Source organism: Podarcis filfolensis, assembly GCF_964270895.1.
Source record: "Podarcis filfolensis genome assembly, chromosome: 3".
Classification (NCBI taxonomy): Eukaryota; Metazoa; Chordata; class Lepidosauria; order Squamata; family Lacertidae; genus Podarcis; species Podarcis filfolensis.
This window is the reverse complement of record NC_139606.1, coordinates 90,667,776-90,691,745: the sequence shown is the minus strand read 5'-3', so window position 1 is coordinate 90,691,745 and position 23,970 is coordinate 90,667,776. Positions and strand designations below refer to the sequence as shown.

The window sequence follows — 23,970 nt, the reverse complement described above, 5'->3', positions numbered from 1 at the left end:
GTTGCCAGATCCTCCATCTAGATACCATTAAATGCTCCAAGGTATCAACACCAGGGCAAATATGCTGTTGGGGAGGTATAAGCTATGTCACTCACTCTCCTCCTCCAGTTGCCCTGGGGTCAAATTGGAGCCCTGCTGGCCACAGTAAGGTAAAGGGTAAAACAGATTGTGGAGGAAGGTCAAAGGGACTGATGAAACATTGAGGATGCCAGATGAAGTGGGGTATCTTTTATTTCAGTTGTGGAAATAACAGTTGCATTAAACGAGCATGTGGGGATATTAAAGGTCTAGGCACAGCCTCCAGGAGAGTTTACTGACCTCCCTAATTTTTGCTGTGTCAGATCAAAGACCCTGTGTGACTAGTACTAAACTTGACCACATGGATGGACAACTTGCAGTCTCTACTACTGTCCCTGCTTGCCCCCTTAACTCTTGGTTTCTAAAGCCCTTTTCTCTGAACAGAAGATGTTTCCTTTGGACAGAGGTTTTGCTGCCCTGGGGAAAGTGGGCACAGCATGCCTCTGAAACTGAGCGGTGCTGGATTCTTTCCCTTTGTGCTCTGTAGTCAAGTTTAAACTGTATTGAATAAAGAGCTACTTTGCCTCTGCTCATTAAGCCACAAAGATATGTAACCACATACAGATGGCATTTTATCCCGCTGCCTTTGACTTTCTCTTGTCTCTCTCCCCCCCTTTTCCTTTTTGTCCATTAAAGGCTTAGCTGTTGGTCTTGGCATCGGAGCCTTGGCAGAGGTTGCGAAAAAGAGCCTTAGATCCGAAGAGCAGAATGGTGAGTGTTCCTTTGCTTACTGCTAATACAAGCATCCGGTCATGTCCTTGTCCCCAAACACAATTTGCTCTACAAGTGCACAGAATCACAACTAAAGGAAGGGCAGCATACCACTATAGTCACTAGGGTAGTTACTAATAAAAGTATTACAGTGTTTTTGCATCCAGATTCCGCTCTCCCCCTGAACCTACGCAGCAACCTTCAATTGTTTTCCTCTTTGAATAAATACTTCAAGGAGTAGTGGTGATTCAGTGCATTTAAGGAAAGCAAATCCCCTTCCTCTTGCCCCTAAAGCAGGACAGGAGAAAGCTAAACTGTGGAGAAGGGTGAGCTTGTCCACCCCTTCAAAGAGTCCTCCTCTCTACTGACCCTGATCAACACAGAAGCCCGTTGTCTATTTGCTCAGGAAAATGAATGACTTCATGGCTGCCTGTCCTGTTTTTCAGCAATCCTTGAACTTGAAGTTTGCCTTTCTGGTTCTATCCTTTCAGATGATTAAATAATAATAATAATAATGGTTCTAGTCCTTGTTTTACCATAAATAGATCTCTTGCTTGTCTTGGCATTGGCTAACGACAAGTCACTGAAGTGAAGGTTATACAGAATATATCTGCGATAAGGAGTAAAGTGTTATTGCACAGCAACAGCAATGAAGTCATTTCTGTACTTGCATCTGATCTTGCCTGATGCAAGTTCACAAACTCAGGAGGGGTCAGCCAGGGCTGCGGAGAGAGGGCTGGACTTCCATCCTGCCCAAGGTGCTCATACCTCTTAAAACCAAAATGGATGCACTTGGATTAGTTTGGGAAGAGGAGGACTGTGCCAAATTTACATCTTGCTGCCTGCTGCAATCTGCTCTGATTGTATATTTTATCTTTATGAACGCTGTTTTTATTGTGTTATGCGAGCTGGTCTTTGACCGTAATAAATTATCTATCTATCTACATCTTGCTGCCATAAGCCAGACCTTCTGCTCTTCCTTTGTGTTGTTATTGTTGTTAGGTAAAATGTTTCCCACCTTAATTCCCCACTCTTCAAAATATTATAAGAGCAAGCTGCCCAACGTTGGTGAATGGTCAAGGTGTAAGTCTGACAAATCTGATTCACTGGATGCCTGGTATATTTGGCTTCTCTTTCTTCCCCACCGGTTTGCTACATGTTAAAAATGTGCATCGGGAAAAGTAACCTGGGAGTAGTGGCCTTTAGTGCCATACCTAACTGTGACTCCACCAAGGGTCCATTTTTCCTCTGTAACAGGGCTATATTACTGAAAGGTCAAGATCTCTGGTTGGCAGTGCAATTGGCCATGAAGCCAGCCTCGTGCTCAATAACGTTGCAAGGGGCTGCCTTTCCACTGAGCATCTGACCCATTGACATATGCGAACACCGATCCTTCCTTATGTGTGCCCACCCCCAGCATAGGCAGGGGTGACTCTTAGCCTGATTTTATGCGGCCCTTCACCTAATTGCAAAAGCTCTTGGTGATATGCCCTTTAGCTTGGCAGATGGCAGAGAGAGAGAGAGGAGCGTGTCTGCCCATTGCCAGTTTCAGCCCTGATAACTGAATGTTACGCCTGTAAGAACAGGATGCTGGACTGTCTGGGTCATTGACCTGATCTAGCAGGCTATTCTTGTGCTTCTTACATTACCTGACAACTACACATGACTTGCTGTCTTCTCTGATAGGCTCTCCAAGGTCTCAAGCAGAGATTTCTCTGTCTTAGCATTGGGGTCCTTATAACCTGAGCTGCTGGGGTTGAACATGAAAGTTTTGGGAAGGGGCATGGAAGTGGTGGAGCATCTGCTTTGCATGCAATCCCTGGCATTTCCAGGAGAGTCACTGCTGGCCAGCGTAGACAATACAGAACCAGAGAGAGCAATGGTCATGCAGCTTTCCTGTGTTTGGTATGTGAAGTGTGAGCTCTGTCACTAAACCCTCTTACCTTAGTCTTGCTCAATCTGTGATAACCTGTCCCTGCATAATGTTCCTCCCGTAATTATAGTAGCATTTTCTTAGAGGTGCATATTATATTTGGAGAAACTGTTAGTTCCTTCCTGAGAGTGCAGATGGAATTTATCTGATCTCTCTTGATGCCCTAAACTTTAGCATCTCAGTTGCAACCTTTCCAGTATGTTGGCTCCTGTTTCCTGACAGCAAAGCTTTCACTGTTCCCATCAGACAGGTTCACAAATGTGTGTTACCCCATTCTGCTTGTGTAGTATGTGAAAGTGTCTCAGTGCATATATACTCCCCTGAATGGGACTCCCCGCTGTGCACAGAGCAAAACTGGGGCATGTAGAACAAGAGTTTAAAGTCACCTGTGGTCGACCTTAAATCTCCTGCAGAAACGTCTGAATTTCTTGCAGAACTATCAGGCTGTACAATAGCAGAATCTGTGCACAGGTTCAAAATGTATATCCGAAAAAGCATGGTGGCAGATCACCCTGAATGGCTCTGAAGGCATTCCCTTGCAACTCTTGCTCCTCATATTGGAGAGAACTTGTTCTCAAAGAAAGATTGTGTAACAGTTCTGTTTACATTTTTCTGTTTGCCAGAGGTACCTTGTATAATCGGGCACTCCCTGACCTGCATGCAAGCTCAGCCATACTATGAAAGGGTGTAGAACTTGCTGTTGCTGGCAAAAACAGCAAGGTGAGGTGGGAGCAGCTATTTTTATGGGATTTGGTTTAAGGAGACATTGACCTATTAAGGGCTTTTTCTGTTAATTTGCTGGTGTGTTTAAGGAAGAAAAGTAGAAATGTGTGTGTAGTGGTCAAGCTCATGAGACCTTTTTCCTGACCACCTGTAGATTAGCAGTGGAGGAACCTGTAGTCCTCTCAGTTCTGTTGGACTCTGACTCCTCACCCAGCATGGCCTAGTGGTCATAGAAACTGGGAGTCCTACATGGAAGGCCACTTGCTTCCCCACATCTCTTGTTATAACTAAAAAGATGATTCTACATTCTACATTAGTATGGAAAGGATAGATCGCTGGTTTTAAAAGTGATGTCTGGGTACTTTAGTCAATTCTGCAGCTCTCAAGCAAACCCCCTCTTTCCAGGGAGAAGCTAGGAGGAAAGGGGTAAAAAAAGGGTGAGGCAGAGACGTGAAGGATACTGCCTGTTTGGCTGCCTGGAGTAGAAGACCAGAAGGGGTGAATTTTAAATCGTGCTGCCTCTCATTCAGAGGATAACAGGGAAATCAGCCTTTAGAATCGTTCTGGAAAGGAGATAGAAGAGAAGAGGAGTTTGGATTTGATATCCCGCTTTATCACTACACAAAGGAGTCTCAAAACGGCTAACATTATCCTTTCCCTTACTCCCCCACAACAAACACTCTGTGAGGTGAGTGGGGCTGAGAGACTTCCAAGGTCACCCAGCAGCTGCATGTGGAGGAGCGGGGAATCAAACCTGGTTCACCAGATTACGAGTCTACCACTCTTAACCACTACATCACACTGGCTTTCATAAACATCAATTGTTCACAGCTGGTGAGGAAAACAGGGGCAGTAAAGCAGGACAGGAGATTTAGGCTCAACACTCAGAAGACAACCTTTGCAATCCTATAACACGGTTTAGGCTGATACAAGGTAGGCTTTGCAAATGCTCTCCCAATGGACCTCTTCCAGTAAAGGTTGGAGAGGCATCAGAGAACGTTTCAGATATCTTAGACTGCGATCCTTAACACACCTAGTAGGTGTGGGATTTACACATTTTGGGTAATGTTGCATGGAACAACTGTTAAGAATAGGGAGTGGGCACGAAAGGGATGGCTCGTTTGGTAGCAGGTGGTCTCCAGCTAGTGAGTGCAAGTTTTGATCTGGCATTTGCTGTGTTCCTGAAGATGTCCTTCCACTTAATAGTGAAATCAATATGGAACATCAGGAAATGGCAATATCAATCAAAAATAATAGCAGTAAGTTCTGTAGGTTTCCTCTTTGAGTTTACCTCTGCGATTCCAGGTCAAGTTTGTTTTTCTGATGAAGTCAGAAGATGTATCCTATGGCTGCCTCTTGTCTCCACCTGCCCATCTTGTCATTCATTCCAAAAAGACTTTTCAAATGAAGCATCACGGCTCACTTTTTTGCTGTTGTTCTCTTCCGAAGAGGAGCAACAGTATGATTTTGTTGGTAGAGTTTGGCTGTTAAGAGCTGCTGCTAAAATTATGGGGTAAAGGCCCCCACCTCACAATACCCAAATAACCCCTTTCAGAGAAGAGTTAAAGTGCCGTGAGCTTATTTCCCAAGGCATGAGAGACCTTGGACCCACCAGCCAACTTGTCTTTGGCTGTTCCCATTCAAGCTATCCTGGAAAGAGAAAAAAAAAAGGTGTGCAAAAGTTTATGTCCATTGTGCATTCTGGATGAGATTCACTGTGTCTGTCAAGCAAGCCAAGTAAAAATAGCTCTGTTGGTCGCTGCTAACCTTCAAAGCTGTACTTACGGCAGCAGAGGAAAAATTAGAGGTGATCCCAGATGGCTGTTGGGAAGGACAGTCCTTCCAGGGCCGTGAAATGAAATCCAGTCTCTACATGCCCTCTTCTGTCAGGAGAGGAGAGTTGAGTTGTGCTTCAAGGTCAGTAAACAGATTTGTTGCAGCAGTACCTGCTCAGAGCCTCCAATGAGTTTCAGTATTTCAGGAACAAATAGGTTAGGAGTCCATGGCCCAGCAAATAGAAATCCCTGCCCTGTGAAGCCTTCATGTTTTTGCTTCAAACTTCATTAAAAGGGTGGGGTTTCTTGGGATTATACTGTCTCAGGATGCAGAAGGAGATACTGTTCATGTATGTCACCACAGCAGCAAGAATTCTTGTGGTGAGGAAGTGGAAAAACGAAACAATACCGACAATCACAGGATTGGCAGATACTCATATTAGAATATTTACAACTAGCAAAAGTGACAGGAAGAGTTAAAGGAGTATTGAACCAGAAAATATTTGGAGAATGGAGAATATTTAAGGATTATATAAGATCATATTGTACCAACCACACCATATTAGTAGAACTTGAGTGATACTTGTAAACACAACAAATACCATTTGTGGAGTAGACGGGAACAATATTAAAGAATATAAAATTGTGCGGGGAAAACCGACGACAGTATAAACAGTACAATGAGAATGATTAGAAGACTCGTTTTGTCAGAAGTCTTTTTTATTTACGTGTTTATTTAAGTATTAATTAGGAAGATTAAGGTTTTTTTATGCACGTAAATCTGATTTTTCTTTCTTTTTATTGTATTTTCTTTTCTTCTTAATTGTTTTTTCTTTAGTTTTCTTTTTGTAGTATGAGATTGTAAAATTCTTTGTATATGTGTGTAATTTAAATTAATAAAGATTATTTAATTATTAACAACAACAAAAAAGATGCAGAAGGAGAATTGTTATTGTTATTGTTTATTAAATTTATCTGCCACCCTTCATCCTAGATCTCAGGGTGGTTCACAATATAAAAATACAATATGAATACATAATAAAAATAAAGAACAAAAACAACCCAATCTCTTCCCCCCCCCCGCCCCGCCCGCACATTTAAAAGAGTGTTGGATGTTAATCAGCTAAAGGCCTGTTTGAAGAGGCCTGGCGCCTAAAGGTATATAATGAGGGTACCAAGCGAACCTTCCTGGGGAGAGTGTTCCACAAATGGGGAGCCCTGTTCCTGTGTTGCCACCCTCTGGACCTCTCGTGGAGGAGAGGCACACGAAGAAGGGCCTCAGGTAATGATCGCAGGGACCTGATCGGTTTGTATGCGGAGAGGCGGTCCTTCAGGTATTGCAGTCCTGAGCCGTTTTAAGGCTTTATAGGTCAAAAACAGCACTTTGAATTGGGCCCAGAAACTAATTGGTAGCCAGTGCAATCAGACCAGGTGTAATATTCTCAAACTGTCTTGCCCCGGCCACCAAATTTTGCACAAGTTTCAAGTTTCCTGACTGTCTTCAGGGGCAGCCCTATGCACAAAGTGTGTGTGAATGTGTTCACTCATTAAGATTTCCTTGCGTCTGTGGCAAGCAGCACCTTCCAGACAAAGGCTTCTCAGCTCGTCTTCTTGGCACCCTAGCTTTGCAGAGGCAGGGAGGTAAAACGTGTGAGAGCACATTTGAACAAAGCGTTTTGAGATGAATTGTAGTCCAAAATCTCTGGATGGCACCAGGTTGTCTGCTTTTACCTTCCTTATACTGAGGAACGCTGCACAGTGATTGATACTTCTCTACCACCTGAAAGGTGAAGAAAGCAAGGTCCTTTGGACCAAGTGGGTACAGTGCCAATAGTAGCACCCATGCAGCATTTTCCTTTATTTTTTTTACCCTGTCCTCAGGCAAAAAGGCTGTTATGGATACCAGTCCATTTATGTCGGAGGCCAATGCAGAGAGAATCGTGAGGACCCTCTGCAAGGTTCGAGGAGCAGCGCTGAAGCTGGGGCAGATGCTGAGCATCCAAGGTAAGAATGAACAACATGTTGGTGCTCCTTGAATCCTCCCCCTTTGATCTCTCATCTCTCGGGTGAATTTTTGACTCTCCCAACCATTTTTCCCTTTTGGGAGTTTCCTGACTCTTTTCCAGATTTTGTTCAGTTTTGTAGGTATTTCAGAGCCAGGAAGCAGAAGAGGCAGTAATACAGTTTCTGTTTAATAACCCAGCACAACAGTGCCTTTTTTTTTTTTTGGAATTTTGTACAGAGGGAAAGTGCCTTTTGAAGTAACTGCTCAAGTTTATATTTTGTAAAATAATCATAGGAGATATTTGCCATAATGTCCTCAGCAGCCTTGGTGCAACATGAAACCAGTTAGTACCCAACAGAGTACCCATTAAGGCTGCAAATCCCCCCCCCCCCCAGGATTCCATGCTAGATTATTGCAAATGTAGACATTGTGACTTTAAAAACTTGCTAGCTTTCTCCCCCTGCCTGTTTTGTTTAACATCCGCCATGTGAAGGATTCTGAAGAGCATGAAAGCTTGCTTACTATTTTGTGACATGTTGCTTGCTCCCCTAAAAGGTATTCCTGTATTGTCAATATTTTAATCCCCCTCTCCCAAGGAAAGGTACAGTCTGTCTTAAGTGTTAACAACCACCAACACTGTTGCTAGAAAAAACGGCCACCTTTCTAATTTGTTAACATACCTTTTGCAATTGTAGCATTTCTTTACCTCCAAGGTTTTTGAGTTGTGTTTTTAAGAACGTCTTATTCTCTGCCCTTTATCCCTTTCATCTTCCACCAGGTGAGAACCATCAGTACACATATAAATGCTGTTGCATCAAAAAGCCCGAATCCCACATACTGTTCTTGTTTCTAACTTCCCTGTAATCTTTATTTGTAGTTGCATATTATGAAGTGTATATTGCGTTAAAACTGCTAATAAATCAATACCGTGGTATTCATTTTGGGCAAAAGTGAGAAAGAGCCGTACCCTTTAAAGTAAACTCTCAGGGCCTAGAGTCTGTTTCATCAGATGTATGAAGTGTTAGCCACAAAAGCTTCTACAGTCAAACCTTGGTTCTCAAATAGCTCCATTTTTGAACATTTCAGCTCCTGAAATGCTCTAGTTTTTTAACATTTTTTGGAACTCAAACGTCCGACGTGGCTTCTGCTTGAGTGCAAGAAGCTCTTGCAACAATTGGAAGATGTGCCTCAGTTGTCGAACGTTTTGGAAGTCAAATGGTACGGATTACATTCAACCACCAAGGTTTGACTATACTTTAAAGTGACACAAGGCTCTAAGTCTGTTGCAGCAAACAACCACCACAAACATGGCTCCCTTCTGGAAACTATTTGGACTCAAGCATGTGCTCATTATTTTTGGCTGATGTTTAGAATTCTCCCAACTCAGGCCAGCAGCCTGACAAATCCAGATGACAGAAGTGTGTAGCTGAACATTATGTTGTGACCAAGAGAAAATGGAAAAGTGGTATTAGCAGAAGAGAGTGTTTGTGTGTGTGTGTAGATGATCCATATGTGATGTGGCTACCACCAAAGTTACTACAATGGTGGGATCTGAAGTAACTACTAGAGCAATGTGGCTTCTCTCTCCCTCTCCCTCTCCCTCTCTCTCCCTCTCCCTCTCTCTCTCTCTCTCTCTCTCTCTCTCCCTCCCTCCCTCTCTCTCTCTCTCTCTCTCTCTCTCTCTGTGTGTGTGTGTGTGTGTGATAATTTAACTAAGATTCTTCCCACTAATAGCATAGCATTGCCAAACCCACTGGAGGCTTTTAAAGAAATAAACACAACTGAAGGCCAAGGCAATGCTCACAAATCTGATGGACATTCTGTCCCTCCTTTAAACTTCGCCAGCCTTCTGAGAAAGATGCAGTTCTGTATTTCTGAAAAGGACCAGGAAAATGAGCTTTCCCCAGCAAGAGCCCTTTGCTTCCGTTAAAAACAATAGGTTGATGCAACTTGCAGGCTGCCCTCTGCTTGCAGTTGCTTCACCCTGCAAAACTTTACCATGAACCCTTTCTGTGGTCAGTGTCTTGCCCAACCTTGCAAGGGAGGAACGGACTGTCACTGCTTAATTGCAGGGGTGTCTTTTAATGTTTAGTCTAAACCATAAGCCACAAAGAGGAAAATCTGTAGCTCAGCAGCAGAGGACATGCTTTGAATGTGGAGGGTCCCAGGTTCAGTCCTTGGGTTGCATCTGGGAATGTCAGCTTTCAGACAAGTGTTGAAAGCATTCATCTAGATGGGCCTAATGGTCTGACTCTGCATATACTTTGCTTCCTGTGTTTTTGACCACGAGCATGCTTTGTTAAAAAATAATCTGGTTGGTTACTTCAGCACCAGTTGGCAAATCGTTCTTTCCAGAGTTCTTTGAAGGCCTAATAAACTTGCCACTTAAATAGCAAGTGAAGGCGGTTCATCGGGATGTTAGCGAGCAAAGCAGATAAGTGTTGGAATAGACATGCAAGTCACAGCTGATGCAAGTGTTTATTCTCTGTCTTTCTGAGGTGGTGAAAGTAGAGCAGCCTGTTGAGAATTGAAATGTTCTCCTGCCAGCTCCAGCCCTTCCTGCTATGTCTCGGAAGGGACGGGGGTAGAATAGATGAGGTTTCAGCACACAACACCCCCATGGAGGATGCCACACTTGTTTTCTTCGCTTGTGGAAGCCTTAGGATGAGGGATATTGCCAGGATCTCATGGGCATTCTTCCATCGTGCCCAAATTCAGTACCCCTTCTTGAGCAAAGCTCTTTTGAACCTTCTAAGCTGCAAAAATGAGCTTGAAGGTTTGTGGGCAATGCCTGTACGTAGGTCAGGGGATCTGACCCTTTGCCATGTTCGGAGGAATTGAGTGGGTGGGAATGGATCCCTCTTTACTGGCAGGTCCCTGTTTTGTATAAGAGCTCCCTTCAAAAGTAAATAGTGATACGCTGCCACCAAAATGCTGGGGCCGCACTGTAGTTGTCCAGCTGCCTCGAGGATTTCATGGTCCTGCTGCCAAGGACCCATTCCCCCTTCTGTTCTGCTGTAGGGGAAAATAAACAGATGTGAATTTACTTTCCCAAAGCTTTAGAGGTACACAATTTTGTTTGTGTGTGAGGGGAAAATTTGGAACACAACAGGTCACTTAGCATCTCTGCAGTGTCACACAGGGAGATTCTAATGAGAAAATTTAGGGATTTGCTTTAAAAACAACAACTAATGAAACAAAATAACAAAATATAAATAAGTTTATTTGGAGAAGAGTGAAGGCAATGATTTCTCTATGAATTCCCTAAAGATAATTGCCTTTTTTGTATATAATGTTCTTTTTGTTTATTTGTTCTTTAAGTATTTGAAACCCAAATTACTAAATAAATTAATTCCCTGAAGTCAATTTAACATAGCTAGCTGCATGTTGCTTGCTTGAGCAGAACATTGGGTTTCAGAGCATATGCAGAGTTCCTTGCAGCAGGGGGGGGAGTCTTCGGGCTTCTCATTGGATATTTCACGGATGACAAAGGGTAAAGCGTCACATGTTTATAGGAATTTATGAGCAATAAAGCTGGTTCCTTTGTGCAAGATAGAACGTTGTCTGACCCTAGCACAAAATCCACTCACATCTATATATGTCAATGCTCAATCCAAAATGTACTTAAGGCTACTTCTACCTTTTTAATGAGACTGTACTTGCATATCAAAGGAACTAGCTATCATGTTTAACTATGGCTCTGATTGCCTGACTGGGCTTGTGTTTTCCTCTTGCCAGATGATGCCTTCATCAACCCTCATCTGCAAAAGATTTTTGAACGTGTCCGTCAGAGTGCAGACTTCATGCCATTGAAGCAAATGATGGTGAGGATTTGGCTGGGCTGTATGACAGGAGGGAGCCTTGGGGATCAAAGTGGACGAACAGAAGTACACCTGTGTTGAAAGAGAAAGCAGGCACCTTCCTCTATTTACAGGTTCTGGGCCATTGCTGAGCAGGCTGCAAGAACAAAGTGTTAAATAACCTTACTGCACCTTCTTTCTTTGCTTACACCATTTTTTTAAAAAATCATGATGGAATTCATTGTTTAGCTCTCTAATTTGTATACATTAGTGGCTGCTTGGATTTTTATCCTGGCCATTTATATGCCCTTGGTGCTTGTTTGCAGTTGTCCGTATGTCATAGCTGGATTTCAAAGTCCCAAGTCTAAGCAACAAGTGGTAGTGTCTACCTGGGAAGGGAAAACTCCAATTTGTGTTTTTTATTCACCGCTAGAAAACTTTGAACAATGACCTTGGTCCCAACTGGCGTGATAAGTTGGAGTTCTTTGAAGAGCGACCTTTCGCTGCAGCTTCGATTGGACAAGTTCACCTGGGGCGCTTGAAGAACGGGAAAGAAGTTGCCATGAAAATCCAGGTGGGCCTAGCGGTCTTCAGTGTTTTCAGACTTGGGGACCACCAGTAGCTCTGAATATGCACTTTGAGGCCCACTCCTTGATGTTTTACAATATATTAGTTTCATAGAAGTGTAGAATTGCAGAGTCCTGAGGTTCATTTCATCACCTTTGGCCCCTGTGTGAAGCCTATGTGGCTGTAGGGTAGTTCTGTCACTGTGCCCCTAACACTTCTGTCTGAGATCAACAGACATTTTCAGATGGAGGACAGGCTCCTTCAAATCCTGAACCTGATTCTTGGGTTGTGACAAAGTATATGGTACGAATGGTTCACACTTTATAGTTCCCTTTTTTGCTGATCAAACTGTGTGTCTGAACCATTTGTACTATAGACTTGCGCAATTTGGGGGATGATGTGCCAGGAGCATTTCCCTTTTCTGGAAATCCTGGTTTTGGCAATTTCCATAATTCTCTCCATTGGGAGTTTTCATGATCCTCATGACAGTAGAAAAGTCCTGTAGATGGGGAGCCTCTGGCCCTTCAGATGTTGGGCTCCAACTCCCATCATGGTCGAGGATGATGGTGTTGTAGTCTAACAACACCTGGAGGGACCACCTGCTCTAGATAGTTCTAAGGTTTTGCTAGGTGGCTTTCTTGGGCTGTTGTCTCTCTCCCCCACCCCCATTTTTAAGCCCAGTGTAGGCTAAAAGTTACGGAAAGTTCCTGTTCTTGCAGCTGTTCATGTCAGTCTGCTACCCAGAGCACAGGTGCTAAACTGTGAAAATTGGCTCCCTTGGCTCTTTTTTAGAAAGGAGGTGGAGAGGATGGAATTTTAGACTGCAGGCTACGCTTCGCAGGAGCATTTGAGAAGTGTGTTGTCAGGTTTGGACGGTCTGAATTAGCTCAGAGAGAGGGAACTGTAGCTCATTATGCCTCCCCTTAATTATTTCCCAAACCAGCCTGTGTTTCTTACACAAAGTAAACTGCATTACCATAGAACTCTCTTGATTGTGATAGGACTGTATCTTTTCTGAAGGATTTTTGCAAATGATGGGGAAACAAACCATCCTAAGTTCAATCCTGGGAAATTTCCCTGTTTGGCAGGCAACTCTCCAGGTTCTCAGACAGTAAAAAACCAGGGGGCAGAGCTGCCAGCCTCTAGGCTGGATCAGGCTTGTAGAACCTTCTAGGATCATAGAATTGTGGAGTTGGAAAGGATCCTGTGAGTCATCTTGTCCCACCTTGTCTGCTCTGCCCCACTCTTGCCCCCCCTCCTCCCCATCTCAGCTCGCCTTCCTTTCTCCTCAGCAAAAGAGGCCTGCAGAGTAGCAGCAGCTAGAGTGGCGTAGCATCCTTCAGAAAGATGCTCTTGCTGCCACAGTCCATAGCTGCACCTCCAGGCTTGTCCATGAACCTACCTGCCTGTGACTGTTGTGGCCGAGAGTGGTTTCTGCTTTCCCAAAACACAAAGCAAGAGAACGTCAGTGTGGCTGGGGAACAGGAGTGGGAGAAGGAGGCATGAGAATGTGTGTGAGTTGCTCCTGATGGAAAGAATGTGTGCCGTTGTGGGTGGGTGGGTGGGGAAGAGAATAGATGAATGGGGTGTCTACCTGTGGGTGGATGGGAGGAACAAGGGATGTGGGGCTTGTGCATGAGAAAGTGGCAAGCAGAGAGAAAAGGGGTGGCTCTACTTACTCTTAGGCAAGCAATACTGCACTAGCTGGATCAGACACAGGATTAGCCAGGTTCCCGTGACCTCTTTTCACCCTTGCATTTCAGCACCTTTATTTAGGGATTTTGTTTTTGCCATGACTGAAGCCTTGACCCTCTGTTTTAGTTCAGGAAAGTGTAGCAGGTGTTTGAACTGGAGGAGGTGCTCAGCATTTCCATTTCTCTCTCTCCCTCTTGTGCAGTATCCTGGAATAGCCCAGAGCATCAACAGTGATGTCAGCAACCTGATGACTGTCCTGAGCATGAGCAATGTTCTCCCAGAAGGTAACTTTGGGAAGGGGCTGTTGTGCAATTCTTCTGTGTGTGTCTTCTGAACACTACTCTCAGTTGTCTGCTGTCAGTGTTAAAACAGTTGGTTGGAAGCTTCACCTGTTGCCTCTTACAAGCAGCGTAGTTGCTAAGATGAGACATGGAATGATGCTGGGGTATTGCCAGGTGCTTAAAAAACCAGGAGCCACAGGCCCATGACTTGCCTCTGGGCATATGAAGATGGGTTGTGCCCTGGGTTTCACTTTGTAGAGGGCCCAGCTGAGCAAAGTGTAAAAGAAAAAGAGGGGTTTTTTGGGGGGTGGAGGGAAGGGCAGGATATTCAGGGCTTGGGCCCCCTGGGCTACCACCTCTGCCCCACATATTCTGGGGGACAACCTCTCAATATTGTGCAACAGGTTATTAGCATGAAATGTGGGGTGAGTTTTTAGCCTATGTTTACCGGATAGAAATCCATTCTGCTTTGCTCATCTGGAAGAAAAGTCCAATCATGTCCAAACCCACAGGAGAGCCCAGCATTCTGAACCTGATATGTGGCAATGAAGAGAGAGTGGCAAGATTGCTGTGTAACGTAACTCATCCCTCCCTCCCTCCCTTGTTGGCAGTCTGTGGACTGGCTGCCAGATGGGAGCAGAGCTCAGGCAGACAGAACCACTTTGTCCTTTGAACTTCTTTTGCCTGGCTGTGGGAATGCTGGGCAGAGATCCACAACCTTAATTGTAATCCCCCCTTGATAACTCTCATTAATCTTGGCATCAAAGAAGCCGTGGGAGGCTATAAGTCCGCAAATGCTTTGTATCTCCACCTTTTCCATTTATGGAGCATGGGTGGCTGCAGTAGTTGCCCCTCGGGATGCCAATACATGCCTAAATTGATTTCGTATGTGTGGGGGATGCTATTCCTTAAGTCCAGGATGCATTAATTTTAGGAGAACCATTCATGCTTTGCAGAGAGGTGCAGTTGCTACAGTTAACTAAGGACAATTGTATATGGCTGAAAGTAACTGGCGAAGCGCTGTCTTCCAGGCTGACCTCTTTGCTCAGTTGAGGAACCTTTTTCAGTCCGGGGGCCACATTCCTTTCTGGACAGCCTCCTGAGGGCCTTATGCCCATGGTATGGGGCAAAGAAGAAATGGCAGTTTTTACCTTATGTACACTAGCATACACTTGTGTGCTCTCTCTGTTCACCATCTAGATAAGCAAGAGGTATTATCAGGGTTCAAGGACACGTGCCAGCCAGGGCAAAATATCTGAGGTGCAAATAGGGCCTGGGAGGGGCTTGGCCTGGGAGTGTTCTAAGGGCCAGGCAGAGAGAAGTGGAGGGCCACATTTGGCTCTAAGCTCTGAGGTCCCCCACCCCTGATTCTGTCATTGTTTCTATTTCAATCCTAACCTGCTTCTTTCGCCTGCCGTTTTGCCTCCAGGTCTCTTCCCTGAGCATCTGGTTGAAGTGCTGAGCAGAGAGCTGGCCCTGGAATGCGATTACAAGAGAGAAGCTGCCTGCGCTAAGAAATTCAGGTGTGTTTTATGGGGATCTGCCCCCGCCAGATGCTGCAGTGAGGGATTCTGGTTTTATCCCAAACACCTGGGCTTGTGCATGCTGTTGGACCAAGGGGAAAGAGGCTCAGAGAAGAATCTAGAGTAGCAAGTGGCTGCTTTTGGGCAAAATGGCGTTAACTCTGCTGAGCCCAGATATTGCAGAAACCCCAGGCCCCTGCAGGGGTTGGGCAGCTCTTAGCGTTTTGTCTGTTGCCCCTCAGGGAGCTGCTCAAAGACCACCCCTTCTTCTATGTCCCTGCCGTGGTGGAGGAGCTGTGCAGCCCACATGTCCTGACGACGGAGCTGGTGACTGGGTTCCCGCTGGATCAAGCCCAAGAACTCAGCCAGGAGATAAGGAACGAGGTATGGTCACCTGGCCCCTTTTCAGCTTGGAGGTGGAGGAAGGAGATCGGTAGAGCCAGAGGACATGGGCCTCTTCTTCAGGCCATTTTGCGAGAGGGGTCCTTTGAATGGACAGGTTGGGGCCATGCTAAGTATTGTGTGCAGAAATCAATCGCTTGGGAATGGTTGGCACCCTAGAAAATGTTTTGCTACAGGTTGTGTCCTGCAAATCTCAGTATTGGAGCCACCTGCACTGGGGACCCCAAAGCCCACCGGCTTTGCTAACCTGCAAACCATCTTTCAGACAGACAGCGTGACCTTGTGTGTAGGATGACCAGCTTGGCAAAAGAGATCATCTCATCCTGGAATGAGCAATCAGAAACGCGTCCCCCTCTTGTTGCATAAGCACCCAAATATAGGCTTCTCACTTGGGCCAATCCTAGCAGCTGAAGCCTGGTAGAAAAGTACTGGGTAAACAAGAGGTCGGACGAGAGGTGAAGCATGGACAAAAGAGCATCGGAGCCAAATATAGCAAGGGGCTAGAAAGTTAATGGGAGGACAAGCAAGTCTGACTGCAGCCAGATTGGCAGATGGATTTGGCCTGGTATTCCGACGTGCCCCATAGGAGGCCATTAAACACCCTTAACAGCTGTCAGCAAGTCACTGAGTGGGAGTATAAAGTTTGGTCTCTAGACAACAAAACTCCCGGGTACATGATGTATGTAGGTCTAGGCTTTGTCACTCTGACGTGTTGCTGCTCTGTCCTTTTTCCCCTCCAGCAGTCCTCTTTCTGTGTCGGCAGAAGCTGGTCTCGGCTCCGACAAGTGTGCCTGTATGGCGTCCGTATTTTCAAGCACATGTTGCCACATTTGCACTTTGCCTTCCCATCTGAGATGCACGCTTAAATCCTGACCCTTTGGTTGCTAAACTAAATTTTCACCAAAACAATGGTGCAATTGGTGCTCTCTTCTTCCTCAGCCCTTCTCTCCTGTAAATGGCATCCCTACTCTGGGCCACTAACTTGGCCACGATGCTGGCTCAATAACTCCAGCCTTTCTGGAAGCTAGAGGGCAGTTAAGTGACCTGTTGCTGGTCCGTGTAGTTGGGCGAGCAGCGCAGTTTCACCCCCTGACTATATCACATGTTACATGAAAGGGGCCACACTTCTCGAGCTTTGTAGTTGTGCATTGTCCAAAGTAGTGACTCTTTGGCATCTCTCTCTCTCTTTCCTCCTGCCTCCCTCCCCAAGGAGATGTGTAATCCACCTAATCCCAGGAGTCTTTGTAGCATCCTCTGCCAGACATTCATGATAGCTGTGACTTAGTTTCAGTATATTCTGCATATCTACATAATCTGATGCAAGTGGGAGCTTTTCTAATTCATTTTTGTCCCTTTGTTGCAATTTTTGCAGATCTGCCACAACATACTCGTTTTGTGCCTGCGAGAGTTGTTTGAGTTCAGATACATGCAGACAGATCCAAACTGGTCCAACTTCTTCTATGACCCAGAATTGCAGAAGGTAAATGGCTCTAGCTGGACTTGGCACTAGCTGCTTATGCATCACTCACTTCCTTTTTTTGCAATGGCTTCTTGGCTAATGTGCTCCTTTAGGTGGAGGTGGTTCGATTAGCTGGGCAAGTGGGTTTGAGGGTAGCGCCTGGAATCTAGAGTTTGCGGGTTTTAGGTGGAAAAGGGATCGTATTTCACGGAAACGATAAAGCAAGAATGTAATGGGAGGGATAGTAAGATTCTGCTGGCAATCAAATAGAATTCCACTGATGTTGTCTTTGAAGGAAAAGGTAAGAAATTCTCACCTGCCAGATGGCTAGAGCAGGAATGGGGGAAGCTGTTTTCCTTTTGAAGGGCCGTTGACCCACTGGAAAAACCAGCATTGCAGGACTGTATAGCTCAGGCATAGGCAAACTCGGCCCTCCAGATTTTTTGGGACTACAACTCCCATCATCCCTAGCTAACAGGACCAGTGGTCTGGGATGATGGGAATTGTAGTCTCAAAACATCTGGAGGGCTGAGTTTGCCTATGCCTGGTATAGCTCTTCCTCTGTGCCACCCCACCTACCTCTCTCAGAGAGCAGGACTTGGGCTCCCAGGGTCTAGAGGGCCAGAAATTAAGCAGAGCGCTGCAGGTTCCCCACCCCCACCCCCAAGCTCTAGAGAAATTTACCTTCTTTAGGGGCACTGGAGCAATGGCTATTAAACTTTCAACATCCAGAAGACCCTTTCCATATTAACTTGTTCTGCTAAGGAAATGTGGTGTGTGCATTGCAGGGGATTCTGCATCTTAATCTAAGCCCCATCCATGTGTGCTTGAGCATAAACCCCGTGCCTTCCTATAGCTGTGCATTGCAGCCACTGTGTTGAAATTTGCTGAGGGGACCCTCTTTCCATGGTGGTTACTTGGTCCATCCTCATGTTTGTGCTATGTGACCCTTCCAACCAGGTGGGCCTGTCCAATTGTCCTTGTTTCCTTAGCTTTGTTAGAACTGGGGACAAAGTGCTGAAATTCTCCCAATGAAAGGAGGGTTCTTGCCAGCCATGTAGTTTTTGTATATAAAAGCACATGTACTAAAGCAACCTGTGAAGTGTTGCTGTTTAAGGTTTTCACCCTATCCCAATAACAAGTGGGAAAAGAAAGTGGCTTTATGAAGAACTCCAGCTCTTTGTAGCACTTAATATTGTTCTGACAAGCATCCAGATGCTCTCGGTGTAATAGTTTCTGTTCTAGTGTAAAAAAACACATTTGTACATCTCATTCAGGTGGCGCTTCTGGATTTTGGCGCAACCCGGGGTTTTGATGAGGAATTCACAGACCTCTACATAGAGGTGAGGACTCCTAAAACCTTTTGTGATGGTTTGTTGTTTTGTGGGCTTGAGAAGCATGTTTGACTTGTAAGTCGCTGGATTGAAAGAAAGCTAGAGGTTTAACTGGCTTTTTAGTTCTCCCTTATCTCAGGCAGCCCAACTTTGTTTGTTGCATTCTAAAATTGGAGAACTTGGACTGCTGTCATAATTCACTTTTTCCTAATGTGGATTTTTTTAAATGTGCAAAGGGAGTTGATGGTGTGAGGGAAATTGCTTTTAAAACCTTAGTAACGCTTAAGATGTGTTGCTGTTTGTTTTTATTTAAATGACCCAAGTACATATTCTATTGTTCTTGTGGACAGACTCAAAATTGCTTTTTAGCAAACTGCCATAGGGAATATATTGGTCCTTTCCCAGTGAAATAGGTACTGTTGCGCAGGACCCAGAGATTTTCTCTTAAGTGGGACTTGTGCAGTGAAAACTGCAATATTTTCCTAGTAGTCTAAAAACAAATGTCATTCTGAGAAAAGTATTCTCCCCCTTTCTGGCAGTATCTGCTCAAGGCAAACATCTGGACTCTTGAAAAGGGTTCCATGCTACCAGCAAAGAGTAGAGCCCCCTTTTGCCTGCTGATTTTTCATGGGTTGGAATGTGTCCTGTGTTTCAATTGTAACTAGCCATGTTAAATTAGGGCATCCATTCTCAGTATACCAACATTTCTTATTGTTTCACTGGTAACACAGGAGGGAAAATGACCATTACTAACTCTTAATTTAAACATAACCACAAGGACTCCCAATTGGGCATTTAGCTTTGCAATGTGGAATGTTATCCATTAACTCTGTTCTATCTGGTTTTCCCTTCGCTTAAAGCAGTTCACAAACCAGTAACTTCTTCATTGACCACTAATAAGGAACTGTACGTCACAGACATTACTTCTGCAAATTCATTATGCTATTTTTATACACATAACATGTGAAGACTTGGTCTATTCATTTGTATCATTTATTATTCCCATGATCCTTGTTTATAAAACCCAATAAAAAGTTACATTAAACAAGGGCATGCATTCCTTTCATCCTAGTATCACATTTCCGGTCTCAAGTGAAGACAGCTGAAGTTTGTGATCTTTCAAAACCGCTCATGCTTCTTAAAGGCTTGGCTGAATTCTTTTTTGTGGGATGAAAACATGTAGCTTTCCTAGTATTGACCTTGTTTCTGAGTAAAGGATTTTCCTTGCTATTGAAGTGCTTAATAGGATTGGCTCCCACCTACACCTTCTGGCTTTTGAATTTTTCTTCTTCTTCCAATACAGTTAATCAAAGCAGCTGCTGACATGGACAGAGAGAAGGTGCTGAAGAAATCAATAGAAATGAAATTTCTAACTGGCTATGAAAACAAGGTACATAGTAGCACCAAACAATCCACTCTTTGTTTAGCTACCGGTGCGACGTCAGTCTCTAGAAACTTCAGCTAAATAATTACTCCCCTTTTGAAGCTACATATTTATTGTATCTATAGAACTTAAGTGTCTCTTTCCAGTGCCACCATGGGGGTCAACATTAGCTGCAGCTCTTAAGTGGCGTATCTCATCACTCCTTTCAAATCCAGCTTAATTTGTCATGCAGGATATTCACTCATTCTTCTAATATCTGGGTGTGTGATCAGGGCAGCTGGCTTGAGCCTGTAATGGTGAATGTCTTAAGTTCCCTGCCATGTGTCTGCGAGTGTTTAGCTTGAGATACTGGAGGTTTGGAAGCTTGTTTCCAGCAAAGTGTGGGTAGTTGGCAAGGACGCTATAAAACACACTTCCTGGGTGTCTCATGTCCCAGGTTCAATCCCTGGCATCTCTAGGTCGGGCTGGGAATGGCCCCTGTCCGAAATGTCAGAGAGCCACTGCCAGTCATTGTAGACCATACTGAGATAGATGGACCAGTGTTCTGAGTCAGGGTGAGGCAGTTTCCTATTATTTCTAAGCTGGCTCCAAAGCATTGCCATTCAAGTTTTATTCTGGTGGATTGCAGTTATGGGATTGGGGAGTTGTGGGGTGTTGGAGCTGTCATGGTCACATAGAAGGATGGTGGTAGAGCTGGAAGTATTCTAATTTGGGTGTCCATTGTTGGGGCAGTGGAGATGTTCCTTTGATTTTTGAGTAGGGTAATTCCAAGATTTTTAGCATTTCAAATATGCTGGCAGGAAGTAACAGAATATCCACTTTGCTGGCCTCGCAATACTCTTTGCTGACAGCAATAATTTTATTTGAATTTAGCTTGACTTTTTTTATATATGATGCACTGTAATATTGTAGAATTGTGGCCTGGTGAAAAACTGAGATGGGTGCAGTCCTTCATTTTTCTGCCTGTGGAGAAAGACTCCTGTTCAGAGAGTCCCCATTTGAATTAACAATGGAAGTGAGAGGTAGTTTATTAAGGGTTAGCAGCTTGGAGGAACATTTTCCTTGCTACCCTTGATCATATGGGAAGTCTGTGCCACCACATTAGGCTGTGAAGGAAATAGTCCTTGATCTTGTATGTCCTTCACAGTAGCTGTGTTGGGTTGTGATTAGTGGCACTTGCTTCTGAATAAACATGCACAGGATTGGAAGTGTTGGGTTCTGACACTGCCTGGTGTACACTGTCTTAAAAAGCAAAGCCCACTGACATCTCCACCACCATGCCAGTCACACCTGGCACCACCTGGTAGACCTGCCTAAAGTCTCCCTGCCTCTGCTTATGAGCAGACAAATAGAACATTTATCCCTCCAGACTACAACTCCTGCAGTAATTGACTCTCGGTGCTAAGTGGGCTGAGCCTGGTATAGTTATTTGTGAATGTTTATTCCAGAGCTAGAGAGATTAACTATTCTGCTGTTTATGGGATATTTCCTCGTCGTCTTCATGACCTGTAGAGTTAGGAGTTACATGGTAGCTGCCTTTTTACTTTCTTTTTCCTCTGTAGAACTATTCAGAACAGCTGATCAGAACCACCCTTCTTTCCATTTTTGTTTTGCTCAGGCTATGGAAGACGCCCACTTGGATGCTGTCCTCATCCTTGGAGAAGCTTTTGCATCCAGTGAACCTTTTGACTTCGGCAACCAAAACACCACCGAGAAGATACATGGCTTAATTCCAGTCATGCTGAAGCATAGGCTAGTCCCACCCCCCGAGGAGACCTACTCTCTCCATCGGAAAATGGGAGGCTCATTCCTCATATGCTCCAAGCTGAAGGCCCAAATTCCATGCAAGGACATGTTTCAGGAAGCCTACAGAAATTACTGGAGTAGAAAGGCGAAGAAGGAATAGTAGCACAGAACTGTTGAACGTCCCCTTGGGTTTATGGCCAATCACCAAGGTTCTAGCAAACCACAGTGCGGTGTCTTTTCTCTCATACCCCCCAGAACACCAGCAGCCTGGCTCCTGGAAGAAGAATACCCGGTTCTAAGGACAGTGTTGTTCTTTTGTTGGACTTTTCTCCTCCACTTTACACTCACCTGATTCCCTGTGTAGCCTCTCTTTTTACAGGAAAATGGTTGTAGCCTAGTGTAGGGATTGTGAGGGAAGGTTAGGCAGCTCTGTATCTCACTGTCCCAGGTATCAGCTCCCTTTTTCAGATTTTAATACTGATAGCTGTGTACCAATTTGTTTTTTTATTGAAAACAAAACAAAGCAAGGGGTGGTGGAAAGAGAATCAAAACAAGTTGGCATTGAAATCGTATTGTAGTTCTCCAAATGTCTGTGGTTTCTCCCCCCACCCTTTTTTCATAGGTCCTTTAATTTTTCTTCTTCTAAGGCAGGATACAAATGGTTTCATACTATGAAGTTTAGATTGCCAACACAACTCACAAGAGAATACTATTTTTGTATGATGCTTGCTGGGAATCCATAAAGGTCGGGATCTCCTGATGGTGCAGTGTAAGATGTGTACATAGCCTATTTTATGCCTTCAGTCTCTTAAGTTTTCAAGGAAAGTGAATATTTCCAAGGATCTGATAGAAAGTGGTGCAGTGGCGTATGTAGAATGCCCTACTTTCAAATGTGGCAGCCGTCTGATTCTCTTGAGCTGAATGTATATGCAATGTAGTTAATGGGGTTCTCTCGTTAAATGGAGAATTAGAGAAGCCAAAGCTCTTAACTGCGGCATTTATAGAAACCCAGCAGTGAAGCTGAACTATCTCCACCTTCATGCCTGCATCTTTGTAATGCAACCTTTGATGGGCGTGGGGATACTGCTGTGTTATCAGTGGTGTTTCAAGATTTTGTTGGAAAGCATAATATACATTAAAGTAGCTGAACGCACAACTTTAAGCAATTGGAGGCAACTTGGCAAATGTATTTTGGGAGGGGTTTTTTTGTACAACAGTTAGTTGTAGCTGTACAACTTTCAACCGATTTCCAATAAAGAAGTGCTTGTGCAGAAGGTGGCTTGGCTGTTGTTTACTAACCTGGAAGCAGCAGCAAGTGTATGGGTACTTTTTCGCTTCTGCTTACTCTGATTCTGTTCCAGTAATAATGCCTCTTAAGTACTTTGTTTCATAAGCACTATATTCTGCTGACAATTTTAGTTTTCACCTTTAAAGCAGGGAAGCAGTATCTGGCTGGGCAGACAATAGAAGTTATCCTATAACTCAAAAGAGATCTTCCATCTCCACCCATGGTGGAAGTGCAGTGGTGAAGATGATGATTAGAGACAAGTTGCAGCAGATTGTATTGGACTGGTAAATTATGGGAATGTCATGCAGTTGTGCCATAAGAATTTATAAATCCTTCCTTGTTGGCTTATGCTCAGCCCATGGTATTCAGGGAATGCCTCTGAATGTAACGGTCCATTTTAGCAGTCATGGCTGCTTATCCTCCATTATTTCATTCAAATCTTGGGGAGATGCATTTCGTAAATTATGTGTTGCATGAAGAAGTATGTTGAATCAATCTCTGTGTTTGACCCTGAATTCCAGTTTACACAAGCAAGGGCAAAATTTCCTTGGACCATTCAGATTTTAGGAACTTCATAGTAACACGGCTCGAGGCCTGGCACCATTTGGCCCTATTCATTTGAATAACGAGACATTTAGCAAGTCAGGTGTGTGGACAACTATCACCTGTGTTTTTGGGAGGTTATTAACCATCCAAATGCAAACCATTACAAAAGAGGAGTTGTTGTTAAGATTTTATGAATCGGCCCAAATTGTGTGGCACACTGTTCCATGCAAGTGGTTCATAATACAGCTTCTCTTACCTTTTTGCATGATGAGCGCCCGCTTATTTGACATGCTGCATGTAGGAATGCTAGTTAGATGATGGCAAGAATGCAGGAAGTTACTTACTTGCCCCTATTGTTCGATTAGTTCCTAGTGCTGCTCTTTGTTTATAAGCTTCACATTTGAGATGCAAGCCCCCTTTAGGAGTTACTTGTGTGATGGACCTGTTTAGAGCCCTGCCTGCCAGAGCTGCACAACTCCTCCTACTGTTGCCATGTTGGTGCATTGCTTGAGGCCAGGAGCCTGCTCTACAGGTGGTGCCACCTTGGGTGATTTATAACCCTCTGCAATTAGGGTTTTCAACTGCACAGAAAGCCTCACAGAGCAGGAGTTAGGTCTCTGCATGCATGGCGATGGTGGGAGTTGTGCCACCTTGGCAGGCAGGGCTTAAATACCCAACCCCCTTGCATGCATATAGAGGACTGTAGCGAACTTACTTTTT

At 44.5% G+C, this 23,970-nt stretch overlaps 1 protein-coding gene across 2 annotated transcripts in view; it reads left to right on the top strand.

The window, feature by feature from the left end:
• Nucleotides 1-22,690, top strand: part of COQ8A (coenzyme Q8A) — a 67,469-nt gene extending 44,779 nt beyond the window's left edge. For both annotated transcript variants that reach the window (XM_083604537.1, XM_083604538.1), the window contains exons 5-15: nt 715-789; nt 7,102-7,224; nt 10,964-11,049; nt 11,459-11,599; nt 13,490-13,571; nt 14,998-15,091; nt 15,334-15,475; nt 16,866-16,973; nt 18,230-18,295; nt 19,590-19,676; nt 21,289-22,690. In XM_083604537.1, coding sequence (XP_083460663.1) covers nt 715-789; nt 7,102-7,224; nt 10,964-11,049; nt 11,459-11,599; nt 13,490-13,571; nt 14,998-15,091; nt 15,334-15,475; nt 16,866-16,973; nt 18,230-18,295; nt 19,590-19,676; nt 21,289-21,576 — 1,292 coding nt within the window. In that variant the 3' untranslated portion in view covers nt 21,577-22,690. The remainder of the gene's footprint in view (nt 1-714; nt 790-7,101; nt 7,225-10,963; nt 11,050-11,458; nt 11,600-13,489; nt 13,572-14,997; nt 15,092-15,333; nt 15,476-16,865; nt 16,974-18,229; nt 18,296-19,589; nt 19,677-21,288) is intronic.
• The last annotated feature ends 1,280 nt before the right edge of the window (nt 22,691-23,970 follow it).